General features: G+C 44.8%; 1 protein-coding gene across 5 annotated transcripts in view; it reads left to right on the top strand.

The window, feature by feature from the left end:
• Positions 1 to 26,086, top strand: part of LOC106589016 (MAP7 domain-containing protein 1) — a 94,704-nt gene that overhangs the window by 67,784 nt on the left and 834 nt on the right. For 2 of the 5 annotated variants that reach the window (XM_014178647.2, XM_014178649.2), the window contains 13 exons: positions 240 to 403; positions 1,318 to 1,426; positions 4,313 to 4,417; positions 12,690 to 12,818; positions 16,955 to 17,109; positions 17,246 to 17,349; positions 18,161 to 18,393; positions 18,606 to 18,954; positions 19,457 to 19,637; positions 20,896 to 21,000; positions 21,404 to 21,457; positions 21,681 to 21,750; positions 23,344 to 23,616. In XM_014178647.2, coding sequence (XP_014034122.2) covers positions 240 to 403; positions 1,318 to 1,426; positions 4,313 to 4,417; positions 12,690 to 12,818; positions 16,955 to 17,109; positions 17,246 to 17,349; positions 18,161 to 18,393; positions 18,606 to 18,954; positions 19,457 to 19,637; positions 20,896 to 21,000; positions 21,404 to 21,457; positions 21,681 to 21,750; positions 23,344 to 23,616 — 2,031 coding nt within the window. The remainder of the gene's footprint in view (positions 1 to 239; positions 404 to 1,317; positions 1,427 to 4,312; positions 4,418 to 12,689; positions 12,819 to 16,954; positions 17,110 to 17,245; positions 17,350 to 18,160; positions 18,394 to 18,605; positions 18,955 to 19,456; positions 19,638 to 20,895; positions 21,001 to 21,403; positions 21,458 to 21,680; positions 21,751 to 23,343; positions 23,617 to 26,086) is intronic. The other 3 variants (XM_014178650.2, XM_014178651.2, XM_014178648.2) reach the window with 2 other exon arrangements.

Genomic DNA, 26,086 nt, shown 5'->3' on the forward strand with positions numbered 1-26,086 from the left:
AATGCATTTGTTTTTTCCCCTCCATCAATCTACACACAATACCGCATAATGACAAAGCAAAAACAGATTTGTAGAAATGTTTGCAAATAAAAATGTCAATTAATCAATTTTAGAATGAGGCTGTAACATAAAAAAAAGGAAAAAGTCAAGGGGTTTGAATAATTTCAGAACATTAAAATAAATAATACTAAATCATGTGAAATAAAATGAATCTAAAAACCCCTGTACCCGTTGCCTAGCGACTAAGAAGGCCCAGTGGCTGGAGAAGGAGGAGAAGGCGAGGCGTCTGAGGGAGAGCCAGCTGGAGGAACGTAGGAGGAGGCTGGAGGACCAGAGACTGAAGCTTGAGAAACGCAGAGCCCTCCTGGAAGAGAAACAGAGGCAGAAACTAGAGAAGAACAAGGTGGGGACTGGAAGAGGGTCACCTTCAAGATCTCTCTGTTGCTCAAGTGTCGTGTTCAGTTTTGTAGGTAGTTTTGTTACAGGCTAGGGTACAACATACTGTACCTAAGCGTATATCTTTGCTAGGTAAAGCTCCGCCTTATATCAGCTCACTGGTCACCATAACAACACCCACCCGTAGCACGCGCTCCAGCAGGTATATCTCACTGGTCACCCCCAAAGCCAACACCTCATTTGGCCATCTTTCCTTCCAGTTCTCTGCTGCCAATGACTGGAACGAATTGCAAAATTCACTGAAGTTGGAGACTTATATCTCCCTCACTAACTTTAAACATCAGCTATCTGAGCAGCTAACTGATCGCTGCAGCTGTACATAGTCCATCTGTAAATAGCCCATCCAACTACCTACCTCATCCCCATATTGTTTTTATTTACTTTTTTTTGCTCTTTTGCACACCAGTATTTCTACTTGCACATCTATCACTTCAGTGTTAATTTGCTAAATTGTAATTACTTCGCTACTATGGCCTATTTATTGCCTTACCTCCTCACTCAATTTGCACACACTGTATATAGACTTTTCTATTGTGTTATTGACTGTACGTTTGTTTATGTGTAACTCTGTGTTGTTGTTTATTGTCGCACTGCTTTGCTTTATCTTGGCCAGGTCGCAATTGTAAATGAGATCTTGTTCTCAACTGGCCTACCTGGTTAAATAAAGATGAAATAAAAAAATAAAAATAATATCTAAGTGTTTGCTGAATACAAATGTAAAAACACAGCTTTTGCTTTGGGGGGACAAGGTCACAGGGTACATACACAGAGTGGTTGGAGGTTCTAGAAACATTACACGTTGAGGTCCTCAGTAGCTGTTTGAGTGAGTCAAAGTTTTGTCTCCTTTTCACCCCACCACAGGAGCGTTATGAGGCGGCCATCAAGAAGTCAACCAGAAAGACCTGGGCTGAGATCCGTCAGCAGAGATGGTCCTGGGCTGGAGGCCTCAACCAGACCTCGCGCAGACAAAGTGAGTAGACCTGAACCACACAGAACCTCATAGAACCACATATTACTACATAGACCTGAACCACACAGAACCTCATAGAACCACATATTACTACATAGACCTGAACCACACAGAACCTCATAGAACCACATATTACTACATAGACCTGAACCTCATAGAACCACATATTACTACATAGACCTGAACCACACAGAACCTCATAGAACCACATATTACTACATAGACCTGAACCTCATAGAACCACATATTACTACATAGACCTGAACCACACAGAACCTCATAATGTCTCGTACAACTGCTCACACAGTTCTCTCATTGAGCAGCGTAGACCAGGACAGAGACGTTCTAGACTAACTAATGTTGATTTACAGTGTCCTACAGTCTGGGTGTCGTAGGGGTGGGATTGTCATTTGGTTAAGGGGGTGGTAAAGTTCTCATCTGAGGACTATTAGAATAGCTAGATGAGTCATTATATAATTCATGTTTACTAACAATATGTTACCAATCACTAGGTCACTATTTCTACTTGGCTTCAGTAATCACTGAATGACCGAGTACCATTATGATAACAGACTAGATTTGTATTGATCCTTCTCATCTGAACTGTTTCTCTGACTCCAGATTCTAACTGTTCAGTAGAATCCAGATATAGGAGACAGAGGGGAATATGTGGAGGGTGTCATGTAAATGTTTCATTAGACTTGCTGTGTGAACTGCAAGGTGTTGAGTTTATCACCGAACTGTGAGGATCATTCTCAGCGTTCAGTGTGCCAACTGTCTCCTACAGTACACTATGCTGCTCAGTCCAACAATGACGCAAGCTTGTGAAAGGCAGGCCTTCTCTTGGATTGTGTAAAGAACCTTCTCTCCTCTCTGAAGTCTGAATAAGAATGAGTGTGTGTGTGTGTGTGTGTGTGTGTGTGTGTGTGTGTGTGTGTGTGTGTGTGTGTGTGTGTGTGTGTGTGTGTGTGTGTGTGTGTGTGTTTGGTTTGAACTACAAAGACTATCTACACCACTTGGTGTTCTCTAGAAAGATCTGTTTCTGGGGTTTAGACGCCATCTGTTTCTGGGGTTTAGATGCCATCTGTTTCTGGGGTTTAGACGCCATCTGTTTCTGGGGTTTAGACGCCATCTGTTTCTGGGGTTTTAGACGCCATCTGTTTCTGGGGTTTAGACGCCATCTGTTTCTGGGGTTTAGACGCCATCTGTTTCTGGGGTTTAGATGCCATCTGTTTCTGGGGTTTAGACGCCATCTGTTTCTGGGGTTTAGACGCCATCTGTTTCTGGGGGTTTAGACGCCATCTGTTTCTGGGGTTTAGACGCCATCTGTTTCTGGGGTTTAGATGCCATCTGTTTCTGGGGGTTTAGACGCCATCTGTTTCTGGGGTTTAGACGCCATCTGTTTCTGGGGTTTAGATGCCATCTGTTTCTGGGGTTTAGACGCCATCTGTTTCTGGGGTTTAGACGCCATCTGTTTCTGGGGGTTTAGACGCCATCTGTTTCTGGGGTTTAGACGCCATCTGTTTCTGGGGTTTAGATGCCATCTGTTTCTGGGTTTTAGATGCCATCTGTTTCTGGGTTTTAGATGCCATCTGTTTCTGGGTTTTAGATGCCATCTGTTTCTGGGGTTTTAGACGCCATCTGTTTCTGGGGTTTAGATGCCATCTGTTTCTGGGTTTTAGATGCCATCTGTTTCTGGGTTTTAGATGCCATCTGTTTCTGGGGTTTAGACGCCATCTGTTTCTGGGGTTTAGACGCCATCTGTTTCTGGGGTTTAGACGCCATCTGTTTCTGGGGTTTAGACGCCATCTGTTTCTGGGGTTTAGACGCCATCTGTTTCTGGGGTTTAGACGCCATCTGTTTCTGGGGTTTAGACGCCATCTGTTTCTGGGGTTTAGACGCCATCTGTTTCTGGGGTTTAGACGCCATCTGTTTCTGGGGTTTAGACGCCATCTGTTGCTGGGGTTTTAGATGCCATCTGTTTCTGGGGTTTAGACGCCATCTGTTTCTGGGGTTTAGATGCCATCTGTTTCTGGGGTTTTAGACGCCATCTGTTTCTGGGGTTTAGATGCCATCTGTTTCTGGGGTTTAGATGCCATCTGTTTCTGGGGTTTAGATGCCATCTGTTTCTGGGGTTTAGACGCCATCTGTTTCTGGGGTTTAGATGCCATCTGTTTCTGGGGTTTTAGATGCCATCTGTTTCTGGGTTTTAGACGCCATCTGTTTCTGGGGTTTAGATGCCATCTGTTTCTGGGGTTTAGACGCCATCTGTTTCTGGGGTTTAGACGCCATCTGTTTCTGGGGTTTTAGATGCCATCTGTTTCTGGGGTTTAGACGCCATCTGTTTCTGGGGTTTTAGATGCCATCTGTTTCTGGGGTTTAGACGCCATCTGTTTCTGGGGTTTAGACGCCATCTGTTTCTGGGGTTTAGACGCCATCTGTTTCTGGGGTTTAGACGCCATCTGTTTCTGGGGTTTAGATGCCATCTGTTTCTGGGGTTTAGATGCCATCTGTTTCTGGGGTTTAGACGCCATCTGTTTCTGGGGTTTAGACGCCATCTGTTTCTGGGGTTTAGACGCCATCTGTTTCTGGGGTTTAGACGCCATTTGTTGCTGGGTTGTAGATGCCATTCATAAACCCAGTCACTTCAGTCATTTAACTTTCCCAATTATACCCCAAACTTTTTCGAGTGCCCTAAACTACAATGAATCAGTGAATGATGTGGTCCCACTCTGCTATAAGCTCTGTCAACTGCATGATCCAGACAGACAGACAGACAGAGAGCGAGCTCATCGACACTAGGCCTACGTCTACAGTACATCCTTGGGTTCCCCACCCCGCCAGCTTTGTGAACAGTTGTTGTCTGTTGCGTTCTCTCTGGTGCAGGCAGATGTTCGGCCTCCACTGTCAACTTACCGAGACAGGTGGACCCTGTCATTAACAACAGGCTGTCCAAGTCCTCTGCCACCCTCTGGAACTCCCCCAACAGAAGTAAGGATGACCGACCTGCGTCAATGTCCACCAGGCCTTTATATCAGTCCCCCTCCTCCCCTACTCCCCACTCCCTTCTCCTCTCAGATCCTCCTTACTACCTGGTTTTAGTTTTTTGTTTTAACTGTGGCCTGGTGGCCTGCCTGCCTGCCTGCCTGTTGCCTGGTGACCAATCATTTCCTATCCTTACAACACTACATTACCCGTCTCACATCCCCGCTCTCGTGTGCATCATGGTTTTGTTGATATGTTGTTGTTGATTGATTTACCTTCCTCTCTCTGAATTTTTGATCAGACCAGACATCTATATTATTCCATATTTTGTGATCATTTTTTCCTCTATTGGTGTATATAGGTTTCTGTCACTTCAGTCACGACACCCTTCTATTCCACAGTCTGGTTGTCCTCCACTCTGCTGGTGGTCATAAGCTGTGCTGGTGTGGAGGTGGTGGTGGTGGTAGAGGTGTGGTAGAGGTGGTGGTGTGGTAGAGGTGGAGGTGTGGTAGAGGTGGTGGTGTGGTAGAGGTGGTGGTGGTGGAGGTGTGGTAGAGGTGGTGGTGTGGTAGAGGTGGTGGTGGTGGAGGTGTGGTAGAGGTGGTGGTGTGGTAGAGGTGGTGGTGTGGTAGAGGTGGTGGTGGTGGTAGAGGTGGTGGTGGTGGTAGAGGTGTGGTAGAGGTGGTGGTGTGGAGGTGGTGGTGGTGGTAGAGGTGTGGTAGAGGTGGTGGTGTGGAGGTGGTGGTGGTGGTAGAGGTGTGGTAGAGGTGGTGGTGTGGAGGTGGTGGTGGTGGTAGAGGTGTGGTAGAGGTGGTGGTGGTGGAGGTGTGGTAGAGGTGGTGGTGTGGTAGAGGTGGTGGTGGTAGAGGTGTGGTAGAGGTGGTGGTGTGGTAGAGGTGGTGGTGGTGGAGGTGTGGTAGAGGTGGTGGTGTGGTAGAGGTGGTGGTGGTAGAGGTGTGGTAGAGGTGGTGGTGTGGTAGAGGTGGTGGTGGTGGAGGTGTGGTAGAGGTGGTGGTGTGGTAGAGGTGGTGGTGGTGGTAGAGGTGGTGGTGGTGGAGGTGTGGTAGAGGTGGTGGTGGTGGTGGTGGAGGTGTGGTAGAGGTGGTGGTGGTGGTAGAGGTGGTGGTGGTGGAGGTGTGGTAGAGGTGGTGGTGTCGTGGGGGTGTGGTTCAGTGGTCATGATGGTGTCGAGGTGGTGGTGGTGGTGGAGGTGTGGTAGAGATGGTGGTGGAGGGGGTGGTGGTGTGGTTCGGTGGAGGTGGTGATGGTGATAGGTAATGTAATGTGGCTAATGTTTCATCTAATACTAAAGATTCTCCATTTTGCCTTGGAAGAAGACTAGTGTAATGTAAATGGTCAGATAATGTAAATGGTCAGATAATGTAAATGGTCAGATAATGTAAATTGTCAGATAATGTAATGTAAATAGTCAGGTAATGTAATGTAAATGGTCAGATAATGTAAATGGTCAGATAGTGTAATGTAAATGGTCAGATAGTGTAATGTAAATGGTCAGATAGTGTAATGTAAATGGTCAGATAATGTAAATGGTCAGATAGTGTAATGTAAATGGTCAGATAGTGTAAATAGTCAGATAGTGTAATGTAAATGGTCAGATAATGTAAATGGTCAGATAGTGTAATGTAAATGGTCAGATAGTGTAATGTAAATGGTCAGATAATGTAAATGGTCAGATAGTGTAATGTAAATGGTCAGATAATGTAAATGGTCAGATAGTGTAATGTCAATGGTCAGATAGTGTAATGTCAATGGTCAGATAGTGTAATGTAAATGGTCAGATAGTGTAATGTAAATGGTCAGATAATGTAAATGGTCAGATAGTGTAATGTCAATGGTCAGATAGTGTAATGTAAATGGTCAGATAATGTAATGTAAATGATCAGATAATGTAATTGGTCAGATAATGTAATGTAAATGGTCAGATAGTGTAATGTAAATGGTCAGATAGTGTAATGTAAATGGTCAGATAGTGTAATGTAAATGGTCAGATAGTGCGATGTAATGTAAATGGTCAGATAGTGTATTGTAAATGGTCAGATAGTGTATTGTAAATGGTCAGATAGTGCGATGTAATGTCAATGGTCAGATAGTGTATTGTAAATGGTGTGGTGGTTCATTTCTTTACTATCAAATGAGGAGAGACAAACTTATCACACAAGTCAGAGTTATACTTAAACTAAATCTTTATTAGTGAGAGTTTTGCAATAGCGATGGCTGGTTGACGAATCACCCTCAGATGATTAGTTGAGACAAAAGTACAAAGGTATTTTATAGCCAAGATACACCCCTTTCAACCTACATGACGAACAACAGATATATAGAATGGGTCACAAGGTTAAGATTTGTATGAAAGATATCTATAAAACATAGCAGACAGCAACTGCAGTAAAAACCGTCATCTTTGTGTAGAGACCAGGGTCTGGCCCTGGGGTCATCTCTCCCTGGTACCATATAGAACAGAAACATTAACTCATGCTCTGGAATGCTCTTTAGGTTTTATCACCCAAAAGACATGGTAAATCTCCTGTCAGTGTTTTCTCCCAGAGGCCCATCCTCAGGAGAACACACACACAATAGTTATACGAATACCCTATTCTGTTGCATAAAACAACAATTTGATGCAATTAAAGTATTATAACATAATCTTGCAATTTTCCACCATAATGGTCAGATAGTCGTTGATGAACTCTTTATCTAACTATCACATGTACAGTAATAACATGTGGAGAGGAGATCTTAGGTAGGGGAGATCTTAGGTAGAGGAGATATTAGGTAGGGGAGATCTTAGGTAGAGGAGATCTTAGGTGGAGGAGACCTTAGGTGGAGGAGACCTTAGGTGGAGGAGACCTTAGGTGGAGGAGACCTTAGGTAGGGGAGATCTTAGGTAGGGGAGATCTTAGGTAGAGGAGATCTTAGGTGGAGGAGATCTTAGATGGAGGAGATCTTAGGTAGAGGAGATCTTAGGTGGAGGAGATCTTAGGCGGAGGAGACCTTAGGCGGAGGAGACCTTAGGCGGAGGAGACCTTAGGCGGAGGAGATCTTAGATGGAGGAGATCTTAGGTAGAGGAGATCTTAGGTAGAGGAGATCTTAGGTAGAGGAGATCTTAGATAGAGGAGATCTTAGATAGAGGAGATCTTAGGTAGGGGATCTTAGGTAGAGGAGATCTTAGGTAGAGGAGATCTTAGGTAGAGGAGATCTTAGGTAAAGGAGATCTTAGGTCGAGGAGATCTTAGATAGAGGAGATCTTAGGTAGAGGAGATCTTAGGTAGAGGAGATCTTAGGTCGAGGAGATCTTAGGTAGAGGAGATCTTAGGTAGAGGAGATCTTATGTTGAGCAGATCTTAGGTAGAGGAGATCTTAGGTAGAGGAGATCTTATGTTGAGCAGATCTTAGGTAGAGGAGATCTTAGGTAAAGGAGATCTTAGGTAGAGGAGATCTTAGGTAGAGGAGATCTTATGTTGAGCAGATCTTAGGTAAAGGAGATCTTAGGTAAAGGAGATCTTAGGTAAAGGAGATCTTAGGTCGAGGAGATCTTAGGTAGAGGAGATCTTAGTTAGAGGAGATCTTAGGTAGAGCAGATCTTAGGTGGAGAGGTCATCAGGTTGCTATAAAATATTCCATTAGCTCGTCATCCATTCTTTTAGATGGCTGTCCAAGTCCTCTTCCACCCTCTGGAACGCCGCCATCAGAAGTTGTCATGTCAATCATAACTGACTACATGCCGTCAGCTTTTATTGATCTTCCCGACAAATTCAATACTCAGTCAAGTCAATACTAAATACTGTACACAGAATGTCCTCTCTCGGCAGACTGATATCTGCCGTATGAAATCCAGTCGACTCAGCAGTTAGAATGTTCTGGCTGTGGGATATACGTATGTCTATAATAGCCTGGTGGTTTTTAGAGCCCCAGGACTTATCTACCAGGTGTTCACTCTATCAGGCAGCAGCAGTAAATGTTTTGCCGCATTGAAGGAGAAAATAAGCCGCCTCACTGTTGCTTAGCAACAGGCCCGGGCCTAGGTGGGTTATCAACCATAAAACACTTGGTGAAAATGATCTGTCCAAAATACAGCGAAGGTGACCCCTGGTCCATTAAATAATATGAACCAGTCAATTATATGGGATTAGTCAAAGCTTTTCAGTGTTTTCCATTCACTGATCAGTGCCATCCTAAATGTGCTTTACATGCATCTGCACAAATGAAGTGTCACGACTCACGCTTATCATCAGCTTCTTGGTGTTGTCATTGTGATTGTGAACTTTCTGTGCTTGGGTGACTGTGTGTGTGTGACTGTGTGTGTGTGACTGTGTGTGTGACTGTATGTGTGTGACTGTGTGTGTGTAACTGTGTGTGTGTGACTGTGTGTGTGACTGTGTGTGTGTGTTGTGTGTGTGTGTGTGTGTGTGTGTGTGTGTGTGTGTGTGTGTGTGTGTGTGTGTGTGTGTGTGTGTGTGTGTGTGTGTGTGTGTGACTGTGTGTGTGTGTGTGTGTGTGTGTGTGTGTGTGTGTGTGTGTGTGTGTGTGTGTGTGTGTGTGTGTGTGTGTGTGTGTGTACGCATTCAATGTTGTTATTACAGGATAATGCTTAAGAGGACATGTTGAGATGTTCCTCTATAAACAGCATTTTTTCTGATTCCAGTTTCTGATTCCAGTTTCTGATTCCAGTTTCTGATTCCAGTTTCTGATTCCAGTTTCTGATTCCAGTTTCTGATTCCAGCCTGACTTCATTGCTGAGCAAAGAGTCAACGGGGCAACATACAGTGTGACATGCCATCAGCTAAAGCATACAGAGAGAGCTGAGCGATCCACACAAGAGTTGTGTCCCAAACTTCACCCTATACAGTATATAGTATAGTGCACTACGTTTGACCAGAGCCCTATGGGGGCTGGTAAAAAGAAGGGCACTAAATAGGGGTTATGGTACCGTTTGGGACGATCATTAGCATACCTGACTGGACCCAACAATTAGGGCCCACACCATAAATCAGTTATATAGCAGTGGAGTCTCAATAGAATGCTGTTACTGTAGGCCTACCCAGCTTTGTTCATCCCAGGGTCCCTTCACTTCTGTATCATTCCTCTATCAACCAAGTCCTTGATGGAGTTGAACTTGTGATGCCTATGTTAACATTCTACTGTACGATACAATCAATGGCCCATTGAAGATGCTGAAACTCTGTGGTCACACAGGCCTAATTGCCAGTTACTTAGAATGAAGTTTATGAGAGACTCAGCTCATACTCTTTAGCCTACTGGAGGTACTGTAATACGGAACGTGTCCCTATTTCAACTCATCTTCAAAAGGTTTGGGTCATTTCTCCACCTAATTCTCCTCCACACAGAGGGCTCTCACAAATCCACCAGTCTGCTTCTATCACCACAACGTAGCGCCCTTTGACCCAGACACTGTTTTGTAACATTCTGAAATTGATGTAGTTTTAGAGACAAATGATTTCAGGGACTCCCGGCGTTCAAAAGCCATTTGTTCTGACATTACATTTGTTCCAGTTATGATTGTTCTTGAGTGTTTGTCATGGTGGCTGTGTCCCAAATGGCACCCTATTACCACATAGTGCACTACTTTTAAACAGAGCCCTGTGGACCCTGGTCAAAAGTAGTGCACTATGTAGCAAATAGTCTGCCATTTGGGACGCAGACTAAAACATAATATGACAAACAAACATCTGATTCTGAACTAATGGCATAAGAATGAGTCTTACCCACAGCATCACAGGAGTAATGTAGATTCTAATGCTGAGGATCTGATATAGCATGTCTCTGTTAGCATGGCTAGGTCTGGGTGGAGCTTAGACCTGCTAGACAGTCATGGCTTTATGGGCGGGGTGTTTTTGAATGACAAGTCATTTGGGATGAAGAACTACATGTATTCAACATTTTCAAGTGTTATTAGTTGTATGTACGGGATACACATGGTATACACCGTCCAACCAAATGCTTACGTACAGGTTCCTTCTCGACAATGCAACAACAATAAGAAATAATCAAAAATAAGTATATGAACATAAAGTAAATGTCTCAGTAGAATAGAATAGACATTTTATCATACGTATAATACAGGAAAGCACAATTTATAGTCCAATATTTACACATGTATTGTGGATGGCAAGTGTGTTTTTATTCTTTCTGTATGGAGGAAATGTAGCAGTTGAGCAGTTATATTGTTATGTGTGTGATCTGTGACGTTATGAGGTATGTGACATGTACAGTACCACTGAAAAGTTTGGACACACCTACTTATTCAAGGGTTTTTCTTTATTTTTACTATTTCCTACATTGTAGAATAACAGTGAAGACATCAACACTATGAAATAACACATATGGAATCATGTAGTAACCAAAAAAGTGTTAATCAAATGAAAATTTACATTTTAGATTCTTCAAAGTAGCCACCCTTTGCCTTGATGACTGGCACACTCTTGGCATTCTCGCAACCAGCTTCACCTGGAATGCTTTTCCAACAGTCTTGAAGGAGTTCCAAGCACTTGTTGGCTGGTTTTCCTTCACTCTGCGGTCCAACTCATCCCAAACCATCTGAATTGGGTTGAGGTCGGGTGATTGTGGAGGCCAGGTCATCTGATGCAGCACTCCATCACTCTCCTTCTTGGTCAAATAGCCCTTAAACAGCCTGGAGTTGTGTTGGGTCGTTGTCCTGTTGGAAAAACAAATGATAGTCCCGCTAAGCGCAAACCAGATGGGATGGCGTATCGCTGCAGAATGCTGTGGTAGCCATGCTGGTAAAGTGTGCCTTGAATTCTAAATAAATTACCAACAGTGTAACTAGCAAAGCACTCCCACACCATCACACCTCCTCCTCCATGCTTTACGGTGGGAACCACACATGCGGAGATCATCCGTTCACCTACTCTGCATCTCGAGTAGACACAGCGGTTGGAACCAAAAATCTCAAATTTGGACTCAGATTTCCACCAGTCTAATGTCCATTGCTCGTGTTTCTTGGTGCAAGCAAGTCTCTTCTTCTTATTGGTGCCCTTTAGTAGAGGTTTCTTTGCAGCAGTTCGACCATGAAGGCCTGATTCACACAGTCTCCTCTGAACAGTTGATGTTGAGATGTGTCTGTTACGTGAACTCTGTGAAGCATTTATGTGGGCTGCAATTTCTGAGGCTGGTAACTGTAATGAACTTATCCTCTGCAGCAGAGGTAACTCTGGGTTTTCCTTTCCTGTGGCGGTCTTCATGAGAGCTAGATTCATCATAGCGCTTGATGGTATTTGCGACTGCACTTGAAGAAACTTTCAAGGTTCTTGAAATTTTTCATATTGACCGACCTTCATGTCTTAAAGTAATGATGGGTTGTCATTTCTCTTTGCTTATTTGAGCTGTTCTTGCCATAATATGGACTTGGTCTTTTACCAAATAGGGCTATCTTCTGAATACCACCCCGACCTTGGCACAGCACAACTGATTGGCTCAAACGCATTAAGAAGGAAAGACATTCCACAAAGGAACTTTTAACAAGGCACACCTGTTCATTGAAATGCATTCCAGGTGACTACCTCATGACGCTGGTTGAGAGAATGCCAAGAGTGTGCAAAGCTGTCATCAAGGCAAACGGTGGCTACTTTGAAGAATCTCAAATCTCAAATATATTTTGATTTGTTTAACACCTTTTTTGTTACTACATGATTCTATATGTGTTATTTCATAGTTTTGATATTTTCACTATTATTCTACAATGTAGAAAATTAAAAAAATGTAACTTAAAAAAAAAAACTGTAATGAGTAGGTCTGTCCAAACTTTTGACTGGTGCTGTACATGTAGGTGAAACTTCTCCAGATTTCTCCACCTGTCCATCATGTTTAACTGGAGTGAAGTCTGTCTCTACAGTATGTAGTAACAGTGGTCAGGGTGAAATAGCTATAGTTATTAAGTGTGATCAGACAGTGACCAGTTTGTGTTGCGGAATGAAATGCTGTGCTGCAGTGTTGTCAGTGAGTGACTGGGGAACGGTGGGTAATCTGGTGGTGCACTACTGGGGGGTCTGATTCTGGGGACTCTGCAGGGTGTGTGTGTGTGTGTGTGTGTGTGTGTGTGTGTGTGTGTGTGTGTGTGTGTGTGTGTGTGTGTGTGTGTGTGTGTGTGTGTGTGTGTGTGTGTGTGTGTGTGTGTGTGTGTGTGTGTGTGTGTGTGTGTGTGTGTGTGTGTGTGTGTGTGTGTGTGACTGTGTGTGTAAGAGCACCCAGGTACTGACAGTGCCCTCTTGTGTCTGCCAGCCCGCAGTCTGCGTCTTAGCGCGTGGGAGAGCCGCATCGTGGAGCGGCTCATGACCCCCACCCTGTCCTTCCTGGCCCGTAGCCGCAGCGCCGTGACCCTGCTCAACACTAGCGACTCCCGGGACCCCTGTGAGTGACCTCTGACCCCTACAGGAACCTTTATCCTTTCTCTCCCTTATTTTCCAGGGAAGGGGAACTTACAGCATACATACCCCAGACTACCACTAGTTACAGTACAGTATACCCCAGACTACCACTAGTTACAGTACAGTATACCCCAGACTACCACTAGTTACAGTACAGTATACCCCAGACTACCACTAGTTACAGTACAGTATACACCAGACTACCACTAGTTACAGTATACCCCAGACTACCACTAGTTACAGTACAGTATACCCCAGACTATCACTAGTTACAGTACAGTATACACCAGACTTCCACTAGTTACAGTACAGTATACCCCAGACTACCACTAGTTACAGTACAGTATACCCCAGACTACCACTAGTTACAGTACAGTATACACCAGACTACCACTAGTTACAGTACAGTATACACCAGACTACCACTAGTTACTGTATACACCAGACTACCACTAGTTACAGTACAGTATACACCAGACTACCACTAGTTACTGTATACCCCAGAGTACCACTAGTTACAGTACAGTATACACCAGACTACCACTAGTTACAGTACAGTATACCCCAGACTACCACTAGTTACAGTACAGTATACACCAGACCTCCACTAGTTACAGTACAGTATACACCAGACCTCCACTAGTTACAGTACAGTATACCCCAGACTACCACTAGTTACAGTACAGTATAGACCAGACTTCCACTAGTTACAGTACAGTATACACCAGACTACCACTAGTTACTGTATACACCAGACTACCACTAGTTACAGTACAGTATACCCCAGACTTCCACTAGTTACAGTACAGTATAGACCAGACTTCCACTAGTTACAGTACAGTATACACCAGACTACCACTAGTTACTGTATACACCAGACTACCACTAGTTACAGTACAGTATACCCCAGACTTCCACTAGTTACAGTACAGTATACACCAGACCTCCACTAGTTACAGTACAGTATACACCAGACTACCACTAGTTACAGTACAGTATACACCAGACTACCACTAGTTACAGTACAGTATACCCCAGACTACAACTAGTTACAGTACAGTATACCCCAGACTACCACTAGTTACAGTACAGTATACCCCAGACTATCACTAGTTACAGTACAGTATACACCAGACTTCCACTAGTTACAGTACAGTATACCCCAGACTACCACTAGTTACAGTACAGTATACACCAGACTACCACTAGTTACAGTACAGTATACACCAGACTTCCACTAGTTACAGTACAGTATACACCAGACCTCCACTAGTTACAGTACAGTATACACCAGACTACCACTAGTTACAGTACAGTATACACCAGACTTCCACTAGTTACAGTACAGTATACACCAGACTACCACTAGTTACAGTATACACCAGACTTCCACTAGTTACAGTACAGTATACACCAGACTACCACTAGTTACAGTATACCCCAGACTACCACTAGTTACAGTACAGTATACACCAGACTACCACTAGTTACAGTACAGTATACCCCAGACTACCACTAGTTACAGTATACACCAGACTACCACTAGTTACAGTACAGTATACACCAGACTACCACTAGTTACAGTACAGTATACACCAGACTACCACTAGTTACAGTACAGTATACACCAGACTACCACTAGTTACAGTACAGTATACACCAGACTACCACTAGTTACTGTATACACCAGACTACCACTAGTTACAGTACAGTATACACCAGACTACCACTAGTTACAGTACAGTATACACCAGACTACCACTAGTTACAGTACAGTATACACCAGACTACCACTAGTTACAGTACAGTATACACCAGACTACCACTAGTTACAGTACAGTATACCCCAGACTACCACTAGTTACAGTACAGTATACCCCAGACTACCACTAGTTACAGTACAGTATACACCAGACTACCACTAGTTACAGTACAGTATACACCAGACTTCCACTAGTTACAGTACAGTATACACCAGACTACCACTAGTTACAGTACAGTATACACCAGACTTCCACTAGTTACAGTACAGTATACACCAGACCTCCACTAGTTACAGTACAGTATACACCAGACTTCCACTAGTTACAGTACAGTATACACCAGACTTCCACTAGTTACAGTACAGTATACACCAGACTTCCACTAGTTACAGTATACCCCAGAGTACCACTAGTTACAGTACAGTATACACCAGACTACCACTAGTTACAGTACAGTATACACCAGACTTCCACTAGTTACAGTACAGTATACACCAGACCTCCACTAGTTACAATACAGTATACACCAGACTACCACTAGTTACAGTACAGTATACACCAGACTACCACTAGTTACAGTACAGTATACCCCAGATTACCACTAGTTACAGTATACACCAGACTACCACTAGTTACAGTACAGTATACACCAGACTACCACTAGTTACAGTACAGTATACCCCAGATTACCACTAGTTACAGTATACACCAGACTACCACTAGTTACAGTACAGTATACACCAGACTTCCACTAGTTACAGTACAGTATACACCAGACCTCCACTAGTTACAGTACAGTATACACCAGACTTCCACTAGTTACAGTACAGTATACACCAGACTTCCACTAGTTACAGTACAGTATACACCAGACTTCCACTAGTTACAGTATACCCCAGAGTACCACTAGTTACAGTACAGTATACACCAGACTACCACTAGTTACAGTACAGTATACACCAGACTTCCACTAGTTACAGTACAGTATACACCAGACCTCCACTAGTTACAATACAGTATACACCAGACTACCACTAGTTACAGTACAGTATACACCAGACTACCACTAGTTACAGTACAGTATACCCCAGATTACCACTAGTTACAGTATACACCAGACTACCACTAGTTACAGTACAGTATACACCAGACTACCACTAGTTACAGTACAGTATACCCCAGATTACCACTAGTTACAGTATACACCAGACTACCACTAGTTACAGTACAGTATACACCAGACTTCCACTAGTTACAGTACAGTATACACCAGACCTCCACTAGTTACAGTACAGTATACACCAGACTTCCACTAGTTACAGTACAGTATACACCAGACTTCCACTAGTTACAGTACAGTATACACCAGACTTCCACTAGTTACAGTATACCCCAGAGTACCACTAGTTACAGTACAGTATACACCAGACTACCACTAGTTACAGTACAGTATACACCAGACTTCCACTAGTTACAGTACAGTATACACCAGACCTCCACTAGTTACAATACAGTATACACCAGACTACCACTAGTTACAGTACAGTATACACCAGACTACCACTAGTTACAGTACAGTATACCCCAGATTACCACTAGTTACAGTATACACCAGACTACCACTAGTTACAGTACAGTATACACCAGACTACCACTAGTTACAGTACAGTATACCCCAGATTACCACTAGTTACAGTATACACCAGACTACCACTAGTTACAGTACAGTATACCCCAGACTACCACTAGTTACAGTACAGTATACACCAGACTACCACTAGTTACAGTACAGTATACCCCAGACTACCACTAGTTACAGTATACACCAGACTACCACTAGTTACAGTACAGTATACACCAGACTACCACTAGTTACAGTACAGTATACACCAGACTACCACTAGTTACAGTACAGTATACACCAGACTACCACTAGTTACAGTATACACCAGACTTCCACTAGTTACAGTACAGTATACACCAGACTACCACTAGTTACAGTACAGTATACCCCAGACTACCACTAGTTACAGTACAGTATACACCAGACCTCCACTAGTTACAGTACAGTATACCCCAGAGTACCACTTGTTACTTCATACACCAGGCCACCACTAGTTACACTATCTTTGTCTCATGCATTATTTCTGACACAGGAAGTAAACTCTGTCAGTTAAATCCCGCAGAGCCCAATATGACCTATAAGGATCAAAGCTGGCCAGAGGTCCACGCTGAATAACTGTGTCTGCCACCGTTACGTTTTCAGTAGGTGGCCTGTCATGATCATTACTGTAACTATTAGGGGACCTGACCTTGTCTTTCCTGCCTGTTTTCTTCATCTCTGTGATGTACTTAGACTCTCACCACTGCTCCCGTTCAGCCTCCGCCAGCCCCCTGGACGCCTGCACCCACCGCCACCCTCACCGGGACTCCTCCGAACGCTGGAGGGGAGGAGTGTCCGCCAGCACGCCCGACATCACACAGCGCCAACGCCGACAGAACTCAACGCTGGTTAGTGCACGTCCTCACACACACACACACACACACACACACACACATGTTCAAGAGTACATGTTAACACACACACACACTATAGTGTAATTCCAGGTATTCTGCCATAACTGTTCACTATTTTTGTTTCTCAAAGTTGGATAAGAAGAAGAAAGAGAAGAAAGACAAGGAGAGGGAGAATGAAAAAGAGAAAGTTCTGAAGAAGTTCCCAACACCGACCAGATCCAGGCCGGAGTTCAGGTATTGTTAGGACACAGGACACATGACACAGAGCACAGGACACTGATTACAGAACACAGATTACAGGACACTGATTACAGAACACGGAACACAGAACAGAGATTACGGAACACAGGTTACGGAACACAGATTACAGAACACAGATTACAGAACACAGATTACAGAACACATATTACAGATCACAGAACATAGGATGGAATAGAGCCCAGAATCTGTCTTGTGCCAAACAGTAGAACTACTCTAAACTGTCCTATACTACAGGTCTCTGCCCAAATAAAGGAAACACTTCATTAAATTGGGGAGATTAAATATATTGAAAGCAGGTGCTTTCACAAAGGTGGGGTTCCTAAGCAATTCCTCAGCAATTAACATCCCATCATGCTTAAGGTCATATATAAAAATGCTGGGCAGGCCATCATTTTGCCCATTATTTTGGATACAATGACTATGCCCCCATAGGATGACAATGCCTCTATCTAGTGGTCATTGAATGGTTTGATGAGCATGAAAAAAATGTATGCCATGGCTGTATCAGTCACCAGATCTCAACCCAATTGAACCCTTATGGAAGATTCTGGAGCAGCGCCTGAGACAGAGATGTCCACCACCATCAACAAAACACCAAATAATGACATTTCTTGTGGAAGAATTGTGTCGCATCCCTCCAATAGAGTTCCAGACACTAAGAATCTTCTCCCTCCCTCTTCCTTCCTTCCCTCCTCCCTGCCTCCTCCCTCCCTCCCTCCCTCCCTCCCTCCCTCCCTCCCTCCCTCTCTTCCCCACTTATCTCTTTTCATCTCTCATCCTGCAGTAGTACCCCAAAACCCCAAAACCGACCTCCATCACCTGTGGCCCCCAAAAGCAAACTGTTGTCCCCCTGCCCTCCAATGGCTCCCAAGACCCCCTCCACGGGCAAGAAGATCCCCACAGGCACCAAGACCCGCCCCAAAAGAGCCCAGACCCCTGTCAGGGTACAGCGTCAGCCGGTCACCGTGGAAACTAACAGCGAGCCCCATCAGCCAGACACTCCTGAGGAGACAAAGAGTAAGTTTGTTCGCCGTGGTTACCGTATCCAAGCTCCAGGATGTTTCTTTTCAGCTGTTACTTCTTGCCCTCTCTGCCTTGAGAAAACACACATTGTATCAACTCTATGATGTTTGCTTCATATGAGCCTTGAAGTATATTCCACGGTTATGGTCCATCGTGTGGCTTCAGATGTGAAACAGAGGCCTCTCCTGTCTCTCTTGCTCTTACAGGCTCCAGTAATGTTGCTGCTATAATGGTGTCTTCGGCGCCGGTGACACAAACATCTCTTAGTGCACCAGTCACAGTGGCCGCCTCTACCCAAGCCTCAAACCTACAGCTGACTGCCTCTGCTGCCTCAACTCCCACAACTGCCCCAGCTGCCACCGCTGCCTCATCTGCTCCGGCTGCCTCATCTGCTCCGGCTACCTCATCTACTGCTGCCACTCTGGCTTCCAGGCCCTCAGCCGGCACCAACAACCCAGAGGAAGCAGCTCGAGTCCTGGCTGAGAAACGCAGACAGGCCCGGGAGCAACGGGAGAGAGAGGAGCAGGAGTGCCTGGAGCAGGAGAAGAGGAAACGGTCAGTCACACCCTGGCTGGAATTGATTAGACATGTCGTTGAGTTGATATTATAGGACTGTAGTATTATTGAATGTTATAGATTGGAGTGTCTGTCTGTCTGTCTGTCTGTTTGTCTGTCTGTTTGTCTGTCTGTCTATAGCAGGGGTTCTTCAACTTTTTAGCTTATTAAGGCCCGAATGAGAAATCGACTGTCATCCCGTGACCCAAATTGTTCTCCAATGACCCAAATTAAAAATAAATAGTGTGTGATGTATAGATGTATTCTCATAACTCGCGACCCACCTTTCACATGACCAGGGCCCGATTTGGGTCCCGACCCATAGTTAAAGAAACCCCAGTCTATAGACATATGAATGGTTTACTGTTTGCCTAATGTCCAAGACAAGTGTGTACCATACATTGATATGTGACATATTGTGTGTTGATTTGAAAATGCCGTCCAGTGTGAGCATATACTGTATGAGCATGTGCAGACCTGACTGAGCGTGCTCCCCATGCAGGATTGCTCGTGAGGAGGGCATGGCTCGGCAGGCGGAGGAGAGGAGGTGCAGGGAGGAGGAGGCACGCCTCATGGCGAAGGAGCAGCTTCTGAGAGACGAGGCCCAGCGCCTGGAGGAGGAGAAGGAGGCGAAGGAGAAAGCCAAGGCGGAACAGGAGGAGAACCAACGCCTGCAGAAACAGGTGCGAGATCGACAGGCAGTCTTGACGTACAGCATAGAAGAAGACGTATGACACAGGTTGACCGATCTTAGGTCGAGGTAACGTTATGTGAGGGAATGTTTGCTGTTTGAGGGGACAGGCATGTGTGCTGTAAGGCCTACAATCAGCATGTCATTGTCACCATGCCTTCTCCAGGCAGATGCCCAGCATTTATTGGAGCTGAGAGAGCCGTTGTCAGAGTGGGATAGTGACAGCTCTGTCCTCCCCCTGTCACCGTCTCTGCTCCGCACTGCAGTGGGCTGACAGGGGATAGCTGGTGACAGTGTTCCCACTACCCCTGCCTGTAGCATTCAGACATGCTTGAGTCCAGTCTCCCCCGAGGGAAGACCAGTGCAATTTGCAGTTTGTTCGACACTGCCAGCAGCCATCTTCCTTGCAGTGTGTGTCAAGATGGTGAGGCATCATATTCATACAATATTTTTCAGCTATCTCATGAACCATGACAAAGCAAGTTTTATCTTCCAGGCAACTTTCAACATTAAAACGTCATTGCAAACATCTGTAGTTACTCAACTGTATACAACCTGTGTTTTGCACTGTTTATGAAGCATAGCAACCTTGTTCTTTTGATGGATGACGTTATTTAGATATTTGCTGCCTGTGGTATAGCCCAGTGGTTTGTTTGGAACTGATGTGATCACAGCTTTGTTTTCATCCCTCCATGCATCACCTATTTAGTAGTGATGACTCAAAAGACCCAGTGAGCTGCATTATTACAGGGATATATCAAGCCCTGCCCTACAGCCTACTACAGTCTAGACTGGGAATATGTTGCCACCTAGTGGTTAGAAAAGGGGACATTCATCTACTCTTGTATTCATTTGCTACTAATTATTTTTACGTTCCATTTGATATTATATGAAATTAGAGTTTTATCTAGACTGACACGATTCCCTCGTTGAGTCATTTCCCTGTTGTCTTCTTAATAGCATGATGAACATCCTATGAACATAAATGGGCTTTCCATAGTATTGCTGATCGTATAGATGATCGTGTTGCTGATCGTATTGCTGATCGTATTGATGATCGTATTGCTGATCGTATTGATGATCGTGTTGCTGATCGTATTGATGATCGTGTTGCTGATCGTATTGCTGATCGTATTGCTGATCGTATTGCTGATCGTATTGATGATCGTATTGCTGATCGTATTGATGATCGTGTTGCTGATCGTATTGCTGATCGTATTGATGATGTTGTTTTGTCCCGTCTATGTCAGAGGGAGGAGGCCGAGGTCAAAGCTCGTGAGGAGGCGGAGCGTCAGCGCCTGGAGAGAGAGAAGCACTTTCAGAAGGAGGAACAGGCGCGCCTGGAGAGAAAGAAGGTGGAGAGGGGAGGATGGAGGGAGGAGAGATGAGGGATGAAAGGATGGAGGGGAGGAGGGATGGAGGGAGAAGATGAGGGATGGAGGGAGGAGAGATGAGGGATGAAAGGATGGAGGGGAGGAGGGATGGAGGGAGAAGATGAGGGATGGAGGGAGGAGAGATGAGGGATGAAAGGATGGAGGGGAGGAGGGATGGAGGGATGGTTGGATGAGGGGGACTCAGATTGAAAAAGTCTAACTTGTCTTTACTTTATACTTTCTACATAAATATAGAACCAGTAGTGTTTGATCACATTGTATCCTGACGAGGACAAACTCCCAGCCTTAAATAAAACATGTTAAAGTGTATCAGTAATAAAATCCAGTAGCTGACAACTTCCGTCTCTGCTGTTGAATTCCACAGCGCCTTGAAGAAATCATGAAGAGAACTCGTAAAAGTACTGATGCAGGACAAAAGGTGATTGATGTCAGGCCTATGCGTCATATAACAACCCTTTTAGACCCTTTGTTCAGATGAAAGATTATACAGTGTATGTTTTCTTATTTAATTGACTGAATTCATAATAGTGTCTGTCCAGATGTTCAAAGCACTTCTTGATAATAACACCTCATCCACCACCAATGTGTAGCAACCTTGTGTGATACACAGCAACCATTTGTCCCATTTTTTGTTCTTCTAGCCTTCACTGCCGAATGAATCTAATTCCCCAGCACAGGTCAATGGCAAAGACACTACCAAGAACAGTAAAGGTAAGTTACATACAGTGCCATTCTGCTGTCTCTACAGTGCCATTCTGCTGTCTCCTTCAACCTGTGATTTGATTCGATAAAAATGTATTTGGGTATAAAAAAAAAAATTATACAACATCCCAGCTAGCAACAAACCTTCCCACAACTTTAGAGAACGTTCCCTTAAGAGTTTCATAAGGCTTTTAACTAACGTTTTCTTAGCAATGTTCCAGTGATGTGCAAGGAATGTTTCCAAGAGACCATCCCCTTGATGTTAAACAGAACTTACCCAGAACATGGTTACCATGTTCTCAGAATTTAAGATATGTTCTAGACACGCTTCATGGAAACGTTGCAAGAACGTTTATGTGTCCAGTTTTCTGAGGGTTAGGAGAATATTCCATAAACGTCACACAGAACATGGTTACCATGTTCTCAGAACATAACATATTAATGTTCTAGACACGTTTCATGGGAACTTTGCAGGAACATTTCTGTGTATTAGTTGTCAGGATGTCACCGGATGGTCCCAAAGAAACCGTTCTAAAAAAGAATGTTTCATTACACATCTTGTCACTGTTGCTGAGCCAATCAAGACTCTGATTGGTGAACCATTCATAGCTCTGTTGGCAAGATTAGGGATACAAACACACACACAGTGCTTTTAACACCGTTTTTTCAACTTACATATTTGATTACATTGTGTATGTTCTTTTATAAAGTAATTATTATTCAACGTGTCCTCACCTGGGATTTGAAGTCACAACCTCTTGGTTCACGGTACTCAGATTTTCCCACTACGCCACCATGTCCGTGTCAGTACACTTACTATTTTCATCATTGATTTGATTTAGGCCTACTTATTTCAGCAATTTAAAGGCTTTCAGTATAGTTGTGTAATGTTGGTGGTGCATGTGAACCTGTTTTAATGATCCTCCTTAATCACTACGATCAATACAAGTTTTTCTTGAGTGTACTTTTAACAGAGCTAAGATTTACTTCGAAGTCCATTCACAGCCTTACACCTATCCATTTCTTCCAGATCTACATTCCTGCCTAGGGGGGAGGAGGAGGGGGGTTCAGAGTACCATGAGCCAAGAGGTTGTGAGTTCAAATCATTTGATATTGAACCGATTATGACAGTAAGCAGATTATGCAATAAGGCATGTAAAAACCTAATTCTGCTTATCTTAAATTGGCGTAAGGTCAAAAGGATATTCTGAGAACATGGTAACCACGCTCTGGTTGTGTTCTGTTTGACATTAAGGGAATGTTTTCCTAACTCTAACGCCAAAACATGCTAAAAGGGTTTGCTAACATAGATAGAATGTTCCCCTAAATAACTGATAACTGGACAATCAAACGTTGGGGGAACATTACAGGTAACGTAACAAAAATGTTCTCTCTCCCTAGAATTGTTAGCTGGGATGTGCATTAGATCCCAAGAGGATGGCACTTATTTACAAAGTGGTCTTGGATGCTAACAAATAATGTCATGATTAAAAGACAAGACAGTTACAAAACATTACATTCAATTAGAGAGAGAACACTCAGTCAAGGACCATTTTATTTGTAATTTAAAGAGAGCAACTTTGCTTGTTTTTTTTTATGCAGCTCCTAAGATGCAGCAGATTGAAGCAGAATCCAGCCCTGTGCTGAATGTTGTCCGGCCAGCCATGCACCAGAATGGCCTCTCAGCCAATGGGAAGGCAGCTGACTTTGAGCAGATCATCCAGCTGTCCAATCACAGCAGGAGCAGCAACGGTGGGCCGGGAAAACCGGGGAGTGGCATCGTCAGTGACCCAATCCTGGCCTTCGAGGGAGGAGAGCCCTTCCTGATGAAAACAGGTCCCATGAAGCCTCAGCATGCTGCAGGTAGCTATGCAGGTCAGGATTAGGACCAGACATGTCATGTCATTTTAACATTTCAAATGAAGCATTCTATCACTGTATCAGTACATAGCACTCTAGGATGTCCGCAATCCATAACTCTATAACCATATTACCAGCATGTGTATAGAGAAGCACAGTGTGGATCTTATGCTAAAGTTATGCATCCTGTAGTTAGCTACAACCATTGCTAGAGTTTACAGAGAGGTGACTCCAAACCTTTACCACTATCCCCAAGCCTGGGCCCTAGCCTCTGGGCACGCTGCCCAAGCTCCCTATGTGGGAGAGTTGACGTCCAAGACTGGAAAGAGGATCCCAGTCCTGTTTTGGCATGCCCCTTAGGTTGGCAAACGAGGCCCCCTTTATTATGTCAAGACCCCCACAGCCGGTCTCGAAGACGGCCATACCCAAGCATTAAATGTCAGCAAATCAAACAATATGACTGAGACCAATGGGACATACATAATATTAGGGGAAAGGGGGGATAGCTAGTCAGTTGTACAACTGAATGCCTCCAAATGTGTCTTCCACATTTAACCCAACCCTTCTGAATCAGAGAGGTGTGGAGGGCTGCTTTAACCCAACCCTTCTGAATCAGAGAGGTGTGGAGGGCTGCTTTAACCCAACCCTTCTGAATCAGAGAGGTGTGGAGGGCTGCTTTAACCCAACCCTTCTGAATCAGAGAGGTGTGGAGGGCTGCTTTAACCCAACCCTTCTGAATCAGAGAGGTGTGGAGGGCTGCTTTAACCCAACCCTTCTGAATCAGAGAGGTGTGGAGGGCTGCTTTAACCCAACCCTTCTGAATCAGAGAGGTGTGGAGGGCTGCTTTAACCCAACCCTTCTGAATCAGAGAGGTGTGGAGGGCTGCTTTAACCCAACCCTTCTGAATCAGAGAGGTGTGGAGGGCTGCTTTAACCCAACCCTTCTGAATCAGAGAGGTGTGGAGGGCTGCTTTAACCCAACCCTTCTGAATCAGAGAGGTGTGGAGGGCTGCTTTAACCCAACCCTTCTGAATCAGAGAGGTGTGGAGGGCTGCTTTAACCCAACCCTTCTGAATCAGAGAGGTGTGGAGGGCTGCTTTAACCCAACCCTTCTGAATCAGAGAGGTGTGGAGGGCTGCTTTAACCCAACCCTTCTAAATCAGAGAGGTGTGGAGGGCTGCTTTAACCCAACCCTTCTGAATCAGAGAGGTGTGGAGGGCTGCTTTAACCCAACCCTTCTGAATCAGAGAGGTGTGGAGGGCTGCTTTAACCCAACCCCTTCTGAATCAGAGAGGTGTGGAGGGCTGCTTTAACCCAACCCTTCTGAATCAGAGAGGTGTGGAGGGCTGCTTTAACCCAACCCTTCTGAATCAGAGAGGTGTGGAGGGCTGCTTTAACCCAACCCTTCTGAATCAGAGAGGTGTGGAGGGCTGCTTTAACCCAACCCTTCTGAATCAGAGAGGTGTGGAGGGCTGCTTTAACCCAACCCTTCTGAATCAGAGAGGTGTGGAGGGCTGCTTTAACCCAACCCTTCTGAATCAGAGAGGTGTGGAGGGCTGCTTTAACCCAACCCTTCTGAATCAGAGAGGTGTGGAGGGCTGCTTTAACCCAACCCTTCTGAATCAGAGAGGTGTGGAGGGCTGCTTTAACCCAACCCTTCTGAATCAGAGAGGTGTGGAGGGCTGCTTTAACCCAACCCTTCTGAATCAGAGAGGTGTGGAGGGCTGCTTTAACCCAACCCTTCTGAATCAGAGAGGTGTGGAGGGCTGCTTTAACCCAACCCTTCTGAATCAGAGAGGTGTGGAGGGCTGCTTTAACCCAACCCTTCTGAATCAGAGAGGTGTGGAGGGCTGCTTTAACCCAACCCTTCTGAATCAGAGAGGTGTGGAGGGCTGCTTTAACCCAACCCTTCTGAATCAGAGAGGTGTGGAGGGCTGCTTTAACCCAACCCCTCTGAATCAGAGAGGTGTGGAGGGCTGCTTTAACCCAACCCTTCTGAATCAGAGAGGTGTGGAGGGCTGCTTTAACCCAACCCTTCTGAATCAGAGAGGTGTGGAGGGCTGCTTTAACCCAACCCTTCTGAATCAGAGAGGTGTGGAGGCTGCTTTAACCCAACCCTTCTGAATCAGAGAGGTGTGGAGGGCTGCTTTAACCCAACCCCTCTGAATCAGAGAGGTGTGGAGGGCTGCTTTAACCCAACCCTTCTGAATCAGAGAGGTGTGGGGGGCTGCTTTAACCCAACCCTTCTGAATCAGAGAGGTGTGGAGGGCTGCTTTAACCCAACCCTTCTGAATCAGAGAGGTGTGGAGGGCTGCTTTAACCCAACCCTTCTGAATCAGAGAGGTGTGGAGGGCTGCTTTAACCCAACCCTTCTGAATCAGAGAGGTGTGGAGTTCTGCTTTAACCGACATCCACGTCTTCAGCGCCCCGGGGAACAGTGGGTTAACTGCCTTGTTCAGGGGCAGAACAACAGATTTTTACCTTGT

This window comes from Salmo salar, chromosome ssa27 (genome assembly GCF_905237065.1).
Source record: "Salmo salar chromosome ssa27, Ssal_v3.1, whole genome shotgun sequence".
NCBI lineage: Eukaryota > Metazoa > Chordata > Actinopteri > Salmoniformes > Salmonidae > Salmo > Salmo salar.